The 15031-nt window shown below is 54.3% G+C and overlaps 1 protein-coding gene across 2 annotated transcripts in view; it reads right to left on the reverse strand.

Moving 5' to 3' along the window:
- ATRNL1 (attractin like 1) overlaps positions 1 to 15031 on the reverse strand; it is a 2333760-nt gene that overhangs the window by 1963487 nt on the left and 355242 nt on the right. For both annotated transcript variants that reach the window (XM_085603276.1, XM_085603277.1), the window contains exon 5: positions 964 to 1172. In XM_085603276.1, the coding sequence (XP_085459402.1) occupies positions 964 to 1172 (209 nt within the window). The remainder of the gene's footprint in view (positions 1 to 963; positions 1173 to 15031) is intronic.

Here is a 15031-nt window from a genome sequence, read left to right on the forward strand (position 1 = left end):
AATCTACAGGATTTTAAAATTGACAGCAGAATTCAGATTTGCCTTTGAGTCTTCAGACCAGAGATTAAAATCACCCAACACTATGATCTCTGTGTAAAAGGTGGAAGCACGGACAATAAATTCTTGTAACCATTTAAGATAGTCATTGGGGAGTTTAGGAGAGGGGAGGATTTTAGAATTATTCCCACTGGGCGGTCAATACTAACTATATATTCAAGGAACAATTTCAGTACCTTGAAATTGTGTGCAAGCCTTTGAGATGACTTTGCACACACAATAAATTAGCCCAACTACCCCACCCAATTTGACTAATTTAAATATATTGGACCAAGTAATCTGATAGGAACAAGCAGTCTAGAGACATCCACTGCCATGAGTCAAACATTTTGAGGATCTTTTCAATATTAGCTTTTGTATTTGGCATAAAGCTTTATTTTCTATTTTGTACTAATAACACATTCATAAATCTACGATGAAGATCTAAAGGAAATTTAGTTTTTTAATGTGAAAGCACAGTAAATGTCTAGGTAATAAAATCCAGGAGAACATGCCTAATTTTTTTTTATGCGAGAGTTACACATGCCTGCAATTATTTTTATTGAATGTTCTTGATATAAGAAGCCTCTTGTTATATTTGTATGTGCCCCTTTATATTCCCTGCCTAGGAAGAGCTGACTAAAGACAGTAGGAACAGAAAATACTTCCTTTTCCGTGATTTTGCAGAGCAAACCCATCCGAGTGTAATATTAATGTACTGCATGACACATGTATACAGACAACTAAACACAAGAAGAAATCAGTGTATTTTATGCTCACAACAATAGGATTGTCTTAAATACAGCAGCTGAACTTCCCAATAAAAAGAATACACAATTTGTTCATCAGCCATATTTCAATCCGAATATTCTCCTCACCCAGTTTAAGAAATTAATTAATTTATGGAATCATGCAAATTAGACTCACCTTGCCAGCTCTCATTGCACACACACAGCTTCTCGCCAGTGAGGTCACAGTAGCCATGATCTGGGCTTCCGCAGTTATCCTTGCAGTATGGGATATCACAAGCTTCCCCTTTCCAATACTTATCGCAGTCACAGTAAACCCTGCCAGGAATGGAGGAGCCCGTGCTGCACTTTCCATGGCCTGAGCAATTGTTGGGACATGAATTAATCCTAGAGCGAAAGAACAGAAATACATAATTTTGCTAACAGGAGCTTGAAAAACACAGCAACTTCTTTTCTATGACATGATCACAGGTGTTGAAAAAAATCACATGCAAAATTTTTTTTTTTTTTTTTTTTGTTTTTAAAAGTTTTTATTGAACAATAATTCGATTACAAGCACGGGCCTACAACCACCAGGGCCGGCCGCTAAGTACAGAATGAAATATACATTTATCAAAGCTGCAGTCGGTTCCCGGGGGTCGGCCCCGTAGTGAGTCCGGATAGTTCTAGAGGCACAGGAGACTTAGATCAAACAAACACAGAAAACTAAAAGAAAAACAAAAGGCGAGGCATAAAGACAAACGGCGCAGGTCAGGCTTCCTCCGGGGAACTCCAGGTCAGACCATTAAGCAGCACACGAAAGGAAGGAGTACCGGGAGGCTGGGGACGGGGGGGGGGGGGCCAAGGGAACTGAACGTCCATATGTAGTCATTCCAAAAGGTGCCCGGAACCGTCAAGGGTCAGGGGGACATGGCGATATCGGTGTCCACCAGGGGGGGCGTACAGATACCCCCGCGATAAGCATTCCATTGCCCCCAGATTCTGCCCCATGCCCCCGGCTTACCACGGGCAACATACACAGTCTTCTCCCTGAACATACACCAGTCCATATTCTCCTTCCATACTGACACGGTGGGCGGCCGCTGGGCACCCCAAAGCTGCGCTATATCTCTCTTGGCAATCATGTTCCCCAGGGCCGCCCACCGAGTCTGAGCCGCGCTATAATCATTGGGCTCCCACACATTCAGGACACAGCGATGCACCTCCGGCAGCAGCACAACCCCAGTGACCTGTCCCATAACCGTATGTACCCGGCGCCAGTAGTCCGCCACCTCGCGGCACTCCCACAGGATATGGAGAAAGGTGGCACTGAGCCCACAACCCCGCTTACAGAGCCCATCGTCGGAATATCCCATCGAGACCAAGCGAGGACCCGTCACATACACCCGGTGAAGAATCTTAAGCTGTACCAACCGGAGACGGGCTGGAATGGCGACCTCTTTGGGGGACGACAGTGCAGACTGCCAGTCCTCGTCGTCCAATTCCACCCCATCCCCCGTCCAAGCCTCCCGAAGGCGCACCAAGAGGTCAGCCCGATGATTAATCAGTTTCTTATAAATTAAAGAAATAGTGCTGTCCGGGACATGTCCGTCAAGTATGCGGTCCTCGAGGGGCGAGGAAACCGGGATCGTGGTCCCCTCTCCAAAGACCGAGAGCAGGGCGTGTCGAACCTGGGCATAGCGGAAGAACTCCCTGTCCGTAAGCTCATATTCGGCCTGAAGAGCCGCGAAAGTCTTAACCGCGCCCTTATGCCACAGGTCTCCCACTTTGCTGATACCAATCGTGTCCCACTGGTCAAACCCCTTCGTAGTCCAGAGGCTCCCCAGGCGATCGGAGGCAAACAAAGGAGTAGCACATGTCAGTCGCTCACCCCAGCCCGTGGCCGCAGTGGCGGCCCTCCAGGTCCGCACAGCGATCTTAGTAGGACCCGTAAGGGTCCGGCCAGCCGAGCGGGAGTACAGCGCCCTGTTATAGTCCCCGCCGGGAAGCAGGAACTTGTCCATCTCATACGCCGGGTTCAGGCCAGGCGCATACGTGGCATGGTTGATGGCCGAAAGCTGCGCGGCCCAATAATACCTGCGAATGTCGGGAAGCGCGATGCCCCCGTCATACCAGGGGAGAGTAAGCTTAGCAAGAGCAATACGCGCCCGCCCGTCCCACACCAGTCTCCTCTGCAGGCTCTCTACCTCCCGAAAGTAGGCCACTGGGATGACGTCGAAGGAATTCTGGAGTGCATAGAGGAACCTGGGAAGGGACATCATTTTGAACAGCGCGGCCCGACCCAGCGGGGACAGGGGCAGCCTGCACCACCGGGCCGTATCCTCTCGCAATCGCCGAAGCGGACGCAGGAGATTCAGCTCATGGCGAGCCACCGGGTCCAGCGAAACGTATATCCCCAGGTACTTAAAGCCGCTCAGTGATACCTGGATCGGAAGCCGAGGCGGTAGGAGTGGAGGACCACCGGAGATCGGATAGACGCAGGATTTAGACCAATTGATCGTGAGACCCGAATTACTCCCAAAGGAAGTCAGAACGTCAAAGAGGACGTTGAGCGACTGCCGCGGTGAGGTGAGATATAGGAGAATATCGTCCGCATACAGCGAAACCCGATCTTCAAAGCCCGGGGCCCACCGGATCCCTCGAAGCGAGGGCTCCCAGCGGAGCCAAGCCGCGAGTGGCTCCAGGGCGAGAGCGAAGAGCAAAGGGGACAACGGGCATCCCTGCCTCGTGCCCCTGCCGAGGGCAAAGGGCCGAGAGACCCGCCCGTTCACCACCACCTGAGCCATGGGTCCCGTATACAGAAGCTTCACCCAGCCAATAAATCCTTCCCCAAAGCCAAATTTAGCCAAGACAGCCCAGAGGAATGGCCACTCGATGGTGTCAAAAGCCATCGTGGCATCCAAAGAAACCAGCACGGCCGGTTCGGAGAGGAGCTCCGCCCTGGCAAGGGCGCCATGAAGACGCCGCAAGTTAAGAGCGGTGTTACGATGCGGGATGAATCCGCATTGGTCCGGATGAATCAGATCGCACACTACGCTCAACAGACGATTAGCAAGGACTTTCGCCAGGATCTTAGGCTCCGCATTTAGCAGTGAAATAGGCCGGTAAGAAGTACAGCGATCTCGCGGCTTGTCCTCCTTGGGGATAACGACTATCGTGGCCAAACGCTGATCGGCCGGGAGGGAACCCGCCGCCAGAGACTCACGGAACATGCGACTGAGGAAGGGCGCAAGCTTGTCAGGGCGCAATTTATATAGCTCAATGGGCAGACCGTTGGGACCCATAGCCTTGCCCGAGCGAAGGGAGCGGATCGCGGTTGCTATTTCATCCACCGACAAGGGGGCGTCCAGCCGCTCACGGTCCTCAACGGACAGGCAGGGCACGGCGATGTCCCTCAGTAGAAGGCGAGAGTCGTCCTCATCCCTGTCAGTCACTGGGGAGTACACAGCCCGGAGGTGGTCGGCAAAACATTCCACAATCTCGTCAGGCTCCGTCACACACACACCATCCGCAGCACGCAACTCCGGGACCACACGATTCACTCTCTCCTTCCTGTCCAGCCACGCGATCAACTTTCCCGCCTTGTCCCCGGCATCGTACAGTCGACCCTGCTGCTCCCTATACATAGTTTTGGCCGCGTCAGTGACCAGGGACCTATATTCACACTGTTTCAGGCTGAGGGCATGGAGCCCGTCCGGAGTAACATTCGCCTCCAAGGCCGACTCCAGCCCCAAGATGTCAGTCTCCAGCCTCACCACTGCCTCACTCTTGACCCTCTTAGCCACCACTATCTGGGAAAGGGCGTGTCCGCGGATCACGGTTTTAAAGGCTTCCCACAGGGACATTGCAGAAGACACCGACCCCTCGTTATCCAGGAAGTATTGGTCCATAGCCTTAACCAGGCTGTCACGAGTCGTAGGGTCTCGCAGGTACCATGGGTTAATGGGAGCGATCCGCCCTGCAGACCGCGGCCCGGTGTCAAAAACAAGCCACAGCGGAGAATGGTCGGAGATACCCCGCGCCAGGTGCCTAACCTCTCGAATCCGACCAGTCTGCGCCGCGGGCATAAGGAAGTAGTCTAACCTAGAGAGACTCCCATGCGCCCCCGAGTGAAAGGTGAATTGACATTGGGTCGGATGCATTAATCTCCAACTATCCACCAGGCCGAAGGTCTCCAGCATCCCACCCAGCCATGCCTGGGCAGCGGGGAGGGTCCTTGGTGGGTGACGATCCAGTTCACCCGAAACCACAGAATTAAAGTCCCCGCCCATGAGCAGGAGGCTGTCCGGAAGGTCAAGCAGCATTCGACCCAAGTCGGTGAAGGTGGAGTTCTGGAGGCCCGGGGGGACGTAAACTGAAACCAGGGCAAGGGGCTGCCCCTCCCACCTCCCAATCAAACACACATAGCGCCCTCTGTCATCCGAGACTATCTTAGTGATCTCCACCGGAAGTGAGGTTCGCAGCAGAATGCCCACCCCCCTGGAACCAGTTGTGAAACCAGAATGGGCCACGAGGCGGTATCCTCCCCTGTTCATTGCATGACAAACATTGCCCACCAGATGCGTCTCCTGGAGAAACACCACATCAGGAGTCAAACGACGCAAATATTGCAGTACTACACCCCGCTTGATACGGTCCCCCAACCCATTGACGTTCCATGACATAAGCCTCAACCCGTCCCCCCCCATCCCCCCCAATAGATCAAGGGTCCCCCAGCCTGCAGCACAGTTCCCAAATGAGGACAAAAATCAGTACCTCGCCCTGTAAACAAAAAACACACAGCAAAACAAACCCTCCTCCCCCCCAACCCCACCCCAGGACCAACTCCCCCCACCCTGCACCCCTGCGGGCCAAAAAACCCCCCCAACTTGCAGTGTGCCTGTCGCCCCACTAACCCCATTCTACGAAAAGAACCCAGAGGAGGTAAGGGACCCGTCCCCGCCCGCCCCCCTCACTGGTCCTGGTAAAACACAATATGCAAATGAAATAAGACCCGACTGTACAGTGCAAAAAAAGGGCAAAATCAAGGACCAAAAGTCATTCTAAAGGGGACCCATCACCTGCGGTGCCCGCAGAGGGTCCGGGACGGCCACCTCCGTCCGGCAGAGAGTCCAGCCAGTCACTTGCAGCCACAGGAGAGTCAAAAAAGGCTGTCCGATCCCCATGTTCCACTCGGAGTTTTGCAGGGTAGAGCATCGAATACTTTAGGCCCAGCTCACGGAGACGACGCTTCACCCCTTGGAATCCCATCCGTTGTTTCTGGACCAGTTGCGTGAAGTCCGGGTAAAAATTGATGGTCGAGTTCTCATGACGAACCGGGCCGTGGGTCCGTGAGGCCTGCAGAATAGCGTCGCGGTCCCTGTAGTAGAACAGTTTGGCCACGATAGGCCTCGGGGGGGCCCCCGGCCGTGGCCGACCGCCCGGAACTCGATGGGCCCGCTCCACGGCAAAGAACTTACTTAGGCCAGCCGAGGACAACTGTTTCAGGATAAGTTCCTCGACCACGAGGTCAACCGGGCGGCCGTCAGAGGACTCCGGTACACCTATGACGCGGATGTTATTGCGTCGGGCCCGTCCCTCGAAGTCCTCAAGCCGCCGGGCCATATGGTCGTTAACCACCCTGATGTCTCCAAGCGCGGCCCGCAGATCCGACACATCCGCACCGAGGGTGGAGGTCCGTGCGTCGAGAGCCTGGACCTTCTCGTTAGTTTTGGAGAGGTCGGCCCGGATCAGGGTGACATCGATCGCGACAGTGTCAATCTTACGGGCCAGGGCCTCATATTGCGTCGCGATGGTTTCCCTGATGCCATCAATGGCGCCCATAATGTCCTGCAAGGATAGTTCCGTCGTGGCGGTCGCGCCTCCTTCCGCAGTATCCGAGGGGAGGCCAGCAGCGCCAGAGGGCCCCCTGCCCTGGGTGTAGCGGTCCATGTTATTGCTCTGGACTGCCCCCCCGCGGAGGGAAGCCTTGGTCTTGCGGCCCTCGGGACCCCCTTTGCCCCCCATGTGAACACGGTCACCCGAGGGGACCTCCAATCAAGAGGTGTAAGGCACCAGCAAGAAGACCACAAAATGTCGGTATAGGGGGTCCGAGGCGATAGGCGCTCTAGTGGCAGCTGAAAGAAAACCTCATGCAGAGGCCCAGGAAGCACCTCTCCACCCCGAGCGCACCCCCCTGCCGGTCTCCTGAAGTGCAAAACCGAAACCGAAAGTGGTGGATCGGCAGCTGGCACCGCGCTGAAGCCGCTGTTGTTCAATTGCAGCCCGGTCCCTCGGGTCACCTTCACCCCGGTCACCTCCGTCGGGTGGGTCCCAAAAGTTTCGACGACGACAACTCAGGATTCCCAGGTCCGATTTGAGTTTTGAAAAGAGATATACGCTCAGCTGGTCTTTATCTCCCAGATTCCATAAGCCACGTCAGGATATTCTCAGGATAAATTCCGAGGAGCAGAGAGGGTCCGGGGAGCCCTGTGCTCACGCGGCCATCTTGGATGCGCGCTAGGCTCCTCCTCCCACATGCAAAATTTTTGAATAGTTCCAAAGCTGTCAAGTTATCACTAGACAATGATTTTATATCAGGAAATAGTTCAGGAGCCACTCCCTTTAATATGAACTCAAACTCATGGTTATCATGAAAGCCAAAGCAGTTATGAAAACATGTTACAGGTGCCATACTAGAAATTTTGGAGAATATACATGTTGGTACAAAAATCTAATGACAATCTTTGGGGTCTGAGATGATTACATTACATCTAGAGCATATATCTATGGTAGAGAACCACTGGTACAGCAGCAATATTCTCTTCTCCAGCACTGGCTCTACCATACAAAAGATAGTAACCAGTTTTATTTTTATTTGAAAAATATTGTGCTGCCAAAATTTCAAGTGAGAGTCAAAGCAAAATGTTAAATGTGGCTTCAATATCATAATAGGAAATCCAGATGGCTTCCCTGAGATTCTGTAATCGGAGGGTACACCTCTTGTCTAGTACCTATAAATTAAGAAAGGCATACTTGACCATTTTTTAACGAAAGAGGTCCACCTCATGAATGCCACTATGCAGACTCTGTGTGGGGTTTTAAACATACACTTCCCTGAGATCTTACATACAAACACGTATTCTACCCTTAAGACTGATCTTTGGCTAATAGAAGCATTGCGATGTTAAATGGGTGCTAAAAAGGCATATGTTGTGTGTTGATGCAATAAGAAATGTTTCTCTGCGAGAAAGTAGATATAGATCACAATCAGTGACAATGTTACGAGCATTCGTGGATGCTTGAAATACAGATCCTTCACTCACCACGGAGTATGTGGAAATCTGTGGAGAAGGTTAATAATGAGGCTTTGGGGGTGGAGGGAGGTAGGGTTGAAAAGTGGTATATTCATGCTAGATAATGGCATCAGCAGAGAATGTGAGGTTCAAACATATAAGGATGGGTGAATTAGTAAGGCATCCTTTACTAGGCATATGAAGGGTGGAGTGAATTGCGGAGCATGGACTTTTGAGGCATACTTTTAATGAGGAGGATGCAGAGCTGGCAGGTGGAACAAAAGAAAGGGTAGGATTACGGGTAGACATGTAAAGTATAAGGGTCCAACGGCCTTGGCATGCAGTCAATTGATTGTTTACAAGAAAGGTCTGAAATCTTCATTTGGCACACATTTTGACAGATCAGGAGAACCTATATGCATTTTTTTTGTTTATACGTTAGGTCAGAGGTTTATATTTGGGCACCAATACAATAAGCTGAGACTTAGAATTAAGACGAATATCAAATACACTGTAGGGCATGTTACCCAGTAAAATGGAACACCCAGACAATTTATGAAGCAATAAACATACTATTAATTCCTTCATTGTATCGCTCACCAGATTATGTACATCTCAAGCAGGTAAAATATAAAAACAAATAAATCAATAGGTGAATTTCTAAAATAGGAATGACATGACTGCAATCACTGCCAAACAATTAGCATGTAAATTTGTTATGTAATATTATTTACTTGCAAACAGCTCAATATAGGGGGCAGGGCAAGGCTAGCTCGCCAGCAGGATGGCCGCCCAGTGATGAGGCTCCCGATTCCCTAGCCCGTCATTTCAGGATTTGTCCTGCTTTCACACTCCAAACGCGGTTGTGAAGGCAGGTGGAGGCGGCAGAATCATGTCGGAGCAGCAAGGTGACTTTTTCTTGCCTTAATAGAGGCCATTCTCTTTGAAATCTTCATTCCTCGTTATGCCTCGTGCCTGGCTGTTGCCACAACCATTTTATCATTACTTCTCCACGGAGGAGTGCGTTACGTAAGGAATGCCACTCAATGATGGTACATGTCAATTAGTTCCTCTGGCACAGGCCTTCTCTTGTATGGGCACTTCCTACCCCCACATGTCTGTCCTTACTGAATTTTGTTTTTAATTTACCATTTTCTTTTTTTTTTTGAAACCGTTTATTTCAATCACAAGTATATACAAGTATGGGCCTACAACCTTCCGGCCGGCCGCTAGAGTGACAGGAGCACCTGACAAACTTACAAAAGGGCACTTGGCGTTACAAAGAAGCAAATCAGGAGACATCAACGACGTAAGCCACATGACTCTAAGCCCACAATACGGTTTCATTTTATACACACGCAACAACATAGAAAAACACACCCGCAAGGCAACCCGCAATCGAAGGTAACCACACGTGCTCCTCGAATAAGGGACCCCGACCATCCACAGGAATCTGAAGAGGGGGAAGGGAAACAAGTCCCGGACTGGGGGAACTCTGTGCCCGGGGCTGGGGGAGGGGGTCAACTAGGGGGACGGAGCCGGTGAGGCAGCAGGGAGCAGTGGTGGCTCGCAGATACCCCCGCGGTAGGCGTTCCAGGGGCCCCATATTTTCACCCACGCCCCAGGCTTGCCCCTCGCCACATACACCACCTTTTCTCGGAACATGCACCAATCCATATGTTCTTTCCAGGCCGACACCGCCGGGGGCCGCTGGGATCCCCACAGTTGAGCGATGTCACGCTTAGCTATCATATATCCCAGAGTCACCCATCGCGTCTGCGGAACCGAGTAATCAGTTGGTTCCCACACATTCAGCAAGCATCTCCTCGCTTCAGGCAACAGTGCGACATGCGTAACCAGACGCAGGACCTCATGCACACCACGCCAGAATCGCTCCACCTTCGGGCATTCCCACAAAATATGCATAAAAGTCGCCAAAGCACCACACCCACGCTTACACAACCCATCCTCAGCATAACCCATACGCAGAAGCCTTGGCCCCGTCATGTAAACCCGGTGGAGTATCTTAAGCTGGACGAAGCGAAGGCGAGCCGGTATGGCCACCTCCTTCGGAGAGGCCACCGCGGAAATCCAGTCTTCGTCGTCCAACTCCAGCCCGTCGGCAACCCAAGCCTCACGGAGGCCGGTCAGCAGGCCCGAGCGGTCATTAATCAATTTTTTGTAAATGAGGGAGATCGTGCTATCCGGAACGTGGCCATCCAGCACTCTATCCTCCAGGGGGGAAGACTCCGGGATGGAGGCGGCGTCTGGGAAGACGGAGCCCAGCGCATGACGGACCTGCAAGTACCGAAAGTATTCACTGCCCTGCAGCTGAAACTCCGTCTGCAGCGTCTCGAATGTTTTAAATCCCCCTCTCGTCCAGAGGTCCCCCACTTTACTGATGCCAATCGTGTCCCACTTCTCGAAGCCCTTCGAGGTCCACAGGGAGCCCAACCGCTGAGGCGCATACAACGGCGACGCCCGGGTCAAACGGTCCTTCCACCCCATAGCTGCATTGGCCGCGTGCCACACCCGCACCATGACACGCGTGGGCCCCGTCAAGCGGGGATCCGGCGCGCCAGAGTAGAGTGCTCGATTGTAGTCGCCACCGGGCAGGAGCATCTTGTCCATTTCAAATGCCGGGTTCAAGGCGGGCCCATAGAGGCCGTGATTAATTGCAGCTAGCTGGGAGGCCCAGTAATACCGCTTAATGTCCGGGAGGGCAATCCCCCCGTCATACCACGGGAGCGTCAACTTCGCCAGGGCTATACGCGGCCTCCCGTCCCAGAACAGGCGGCGCTGTAGACTCTCCACCTCACGGAAGTAGCACGCCGGGACTAGGTCCATAGTGTTCTGGAGAGCGTAGAGGAAGCGCGGCAACGACATCATCTTAAACAATGCCGCCCGGCCGAGCGGCGAAAGCGGCAGGTGCCGCCAGCGCGCGACGTCCTCCTTCAAGCGTTGGAGAGGGGGAAGCAAGTTTCGCTCGTAACGGGCCGCCGGGTCCAGCGTGATATAGACACCCAGGTACCGAAACCCCTGCGAGGCAATCTGGATCGGACATCCCCGCGGGAGGACGGGAGCCTCCCCGGAAAGCACATAGACACATGATTTAGCCCAGTTGATGACAAGGCCTGAGTTACGGCCAAAGGAGCGCAGGACATCAACCAGGACAATCAGTGATTTGCGCGGGGAGGCTAGGTACAAAAGGATATCGTCAGCGTAGAGGGACACGCGGTCCTCATACTCGGGGGTCCAACGGAGACCACGGATGGAAGGGTGCCACCGCAGCCACTCCGCCAGGGGTTCCAAGGCCAATGCAAACAGGAGCGGCGACAAGGGGCAACCCTGTCGCGTGCCCCGTCCCAGCGCGAACGGGGCCGAGACTCACCCATTCACTACCACCTGCGCTAACGGGCCCGAGTACAACAATTTGACCCAGCTGATGAATCCCGGTCCAAAACCAAATTTCGCCAGCATCGCCCAAATGTATGGCCATTCGAGCGTGTCAAACGCCATGGTGGCGTCTAAGGACGCCAAGATGGCCGGCTCCCGCACAAACGGAACACGCGCGAGCACCCCGTGCAAGCGCCGCAGATTAAGGGCCGTATTGCGATGGGGGATAAAGCCAGACTGGTCTTGATGGACCAAATCGCCCACCACGCCGACCAGCCGGTTGGCAAGCACCTTGGCAAGGATTTTGGGCTCCGCATTCAAGAGCGAGATAGGCCGATAGGAGGTAACCCGGTCTCGGGGTTTCCCCTCCTTGTGGATCACCACGATTGTAGCCAGACGTTGGTCCGGCGGGAGGGAGCCCCGCGAGTGGGCCGCAAGGAACATCGCGCGGAGGTGGGGTGCCAGTACGTCCGGTCGCAGCTTATACAACTCGATAGGGATGCCGTTCGGGCCCATGGCCTTGCCAGATGCAACCGAGCGTATAGCGAGGGCAATTTCGTCCGAGGTAGGAGCAGCATCCAACGACTCCCTGTCCTCCACCGAAAGGGAGGGCAGCGCGATGTCTCGAAGCAGAGCATGAGAATCCGCCTCCGAGCAGGGAGAGACCGGGGAATACACCTCGCGGAAATAATCCGCGAAGCAAGAGACAATGTCTTCTGGCTCGGTGACACGTACACCATCCATCCTCTCAATCAGCGGAACCACACGACTCGCTCTCTCCTTTTTATCCAACCACGCAATCAATTTACCAGCCTTATCACCCACATCATACAGTCGCCCCTGTTGCTCTCTACTGAGGCCCCTGGCTGCCTCCGTGACGAGGGCCCTATAGGCCGCTTGCTTAAGGTGTAGAACATGCAGTGCAGCATCCGTCACCCCACTCCCCAAATCACCCTCTAGTTCAGTAATTTCGGCCTCCACTCGGGTCACCTCCTCCTGCTCGCGCCTCCGGGCATGGGATATGAAGGAGAGGGCCTCCCCCCTAATAACTGTCTTGAAGGCCTCCCAAAGGGAGATAGCCGAAGGGACAGACCCCACATTCTCCTCGAAATACCACTGCAAGGATTTAATCAGGTCAGCGCGAATAGTGGGGTCGCGCAGATACCAGGCATTGATTGGAGCTACCCTGCCCTCCCCCCTCGGGAGGACACCAAAGTGCAACAGGAGCGGGGAGTGATCTGAAATACCCCGCGCCAAATGGCGCACCTCTCCCACCCTCCCAGCATAGGCCGCAGGGACAAGGATATGATCAAGCCGCGAGAGGCTACCATGGGCACCCGAATGGAAGGTGTATTGCAGCTGCGTGGGATGTTTTAAGCGCCAGCAGTCCACCAGTCCCAATGTATCTAAAAGGCCGGACAGCCACGCCTGCGCCCGGGGGAGGTCCCTAGGGGGGTGACGATCCATAGTCCCAGAAACCACCGCATTGAAATCCCCCCCAACCACCAGAAGCCCCCCCGGAAGGTCAAGGAGGAGGCGCCCCAGGTCCGCAAAAGTAGTAGACTGTAGCCCCGGTGGGACATACACTGAAACAAAGACAACCACTTTGCCCTCCATTCTCCCCACCAAGGCAGTGTAGCGTCCCCTCTCATCATGGCGCACCTCATCTATTTCCAGCGGGAGCGAGTTCTTAACCATGATGCCCACCCCCCGTGAGCCAGACGTGAAGCCCGAGTGTGCCACCAAACGATAGCCACGCCGATTCATGGCAAAGAAGGAATTACCAATAAGGTGTGTCTCCTGCAGAAAGACCACATCTGGCGAAAGTCGTTTCAGATACTGCAGGACCACACCTCGCTTAATCCTATCCCCCAGTCCATTAACGTTCCAAGACAACAAAGTCAAGTCCCTACCCCCCATCACATACAGAAGCCATCACTCGTCCCCCCGAGAGCACATCAAAAACACCAATACAGTAAAGGGTTTGCCTTGCGGTAAAAACGAACAACACCCCACCCCAACCCACCCGTCCCAACAGAACTCCCCCCTCCCTGCACCCCTGCATGAGCCCGAACAGCCCCCCCAAAGTGCAGTGTGCCTGTCGCCCCATAGATGAAAACACTAACTAGTCCCCTAGAGGAGGAGGGAAAGCCCCCAAGAGACCCCGTACGACCTCCACGGGAGGGGAACTTACACAATCAGTCAATGATGACAACAATGTTGTCCAGAGCAAGGCCTACTATTAGTCCCTCAGTCCTGATCCGGCAAGCCCTCCCCACCAACCGCGCCCCCCCCACCCCCCCGGCCCCGGTCCCCGGGCAAAGTGTCCAACCAGTCCCTGGCCGCCTCGGGACGATCAAAAAAGTGCGTGCGGCCATCCACCTCTACCCTCAACTTCGCTGGAAAAAGCATCGCATACTTGAGGTTCAGGTCCCGTAGGTGACGTTTGACTCCAAGAAAACTCAGTCTCTGCTTCTGGACCGCCGGAGTAAAATCAGGATAGAAGTTTACGTCCATATTGTCGAGTCTGACCGGTCCTTGCTGCCTAGAAGTCTGCAGGATAGCGTCTCTGTCCCGAAAGTTGAAGAGCCGGGCAATGAGAGGCCTCGGAGGGGCTCCGATCTTAGGTCTCCCTCCGGGGACCCTGTGGGCACGTTCCACTGCGAAGAGTTTACTCAGCCCCCGGGGCCGGAGATGGGTGAGGATCAGGTCCTCCACAAACAGATCCGCCGCCTCCTCCTCACGTCCCTCCGGCACCCCGACAATGCGAACATTGTTCCTCCGGGCCCGACCCTCGGAATCTTCCAGTCGACGATCCATCAGGGCGCTCGCCTGGCCCAGTCGGCGCACCTCCTTTTGGAGGGCCGCCACGTCCGTTGTGAGGCCCGAGGTGGTGTGGGCCAAAGAGTCGACCCGGTCATTCGTCTTGGACAAATCGGCCCTCACCAGGCCCACATCCACGAGGACCGAGTCAATCTTTTGCGCCAGAGTGTCAAAGCGCTGGTCCACTGAGGCCTTCATCTCGGCGATGGCGCCCATGACGTCCCGGAGGGTCAGGTCCGCGGGCAAAGCAGGGGCATCAGTCGGGCCAACAGGGGACCTACGCGGCGCCTCTGGAGATCCCTTCTGGAGGGTGTAGCGGTCCATGTTGTTAGACTGAGGGGCTGCGCCACGGCGGGTCGATTTCACCTTTGCCCGGTCGCCATCTTGTTTCGTGGACATGGCTCCAGTCCCCAAATCGTGCCAATCTCCTTGAAAAGGGCTGACAGACCGGTTCATGGGCTCCGGGGGAGGGCGACCACAGCTCCGAAGGGCAGATCAAAGCTGGCGGGCCGGCGGGGCACCCCGATGAAGTCACACCACCGCACGCCGCCTCGCGACCCTACCTCGCTTGGCAGCAAGGAGGGCGCGAAAGCGAAAGTGAAAGTGCGGGGTACGCGAATCGCCCAGCCTCGCCCGCCGCTGTTGTTCACTTTGTCTCCGGATCGCCCCACAACTCCAATCCGGGGGGCCGGCGTGGAGAAGGCCGCAAACCTCAATCGATGCTCCCGCCGGTGTCCGAGGTCCGATTTGGAA

This window comes from Triturus cristatus, chromosome 1_2, assembly GCF_964204655.1.
Source record: "Triturus cristatus chromosome 1_2, aTriCri1.1, whole genome shotgun sequence".
Lineage (NCBI taxonomy): Eukaryota > Metazoa > Chordata > Amphibia > Caudata > Salamandridae > Triturus > Triturus cristatus.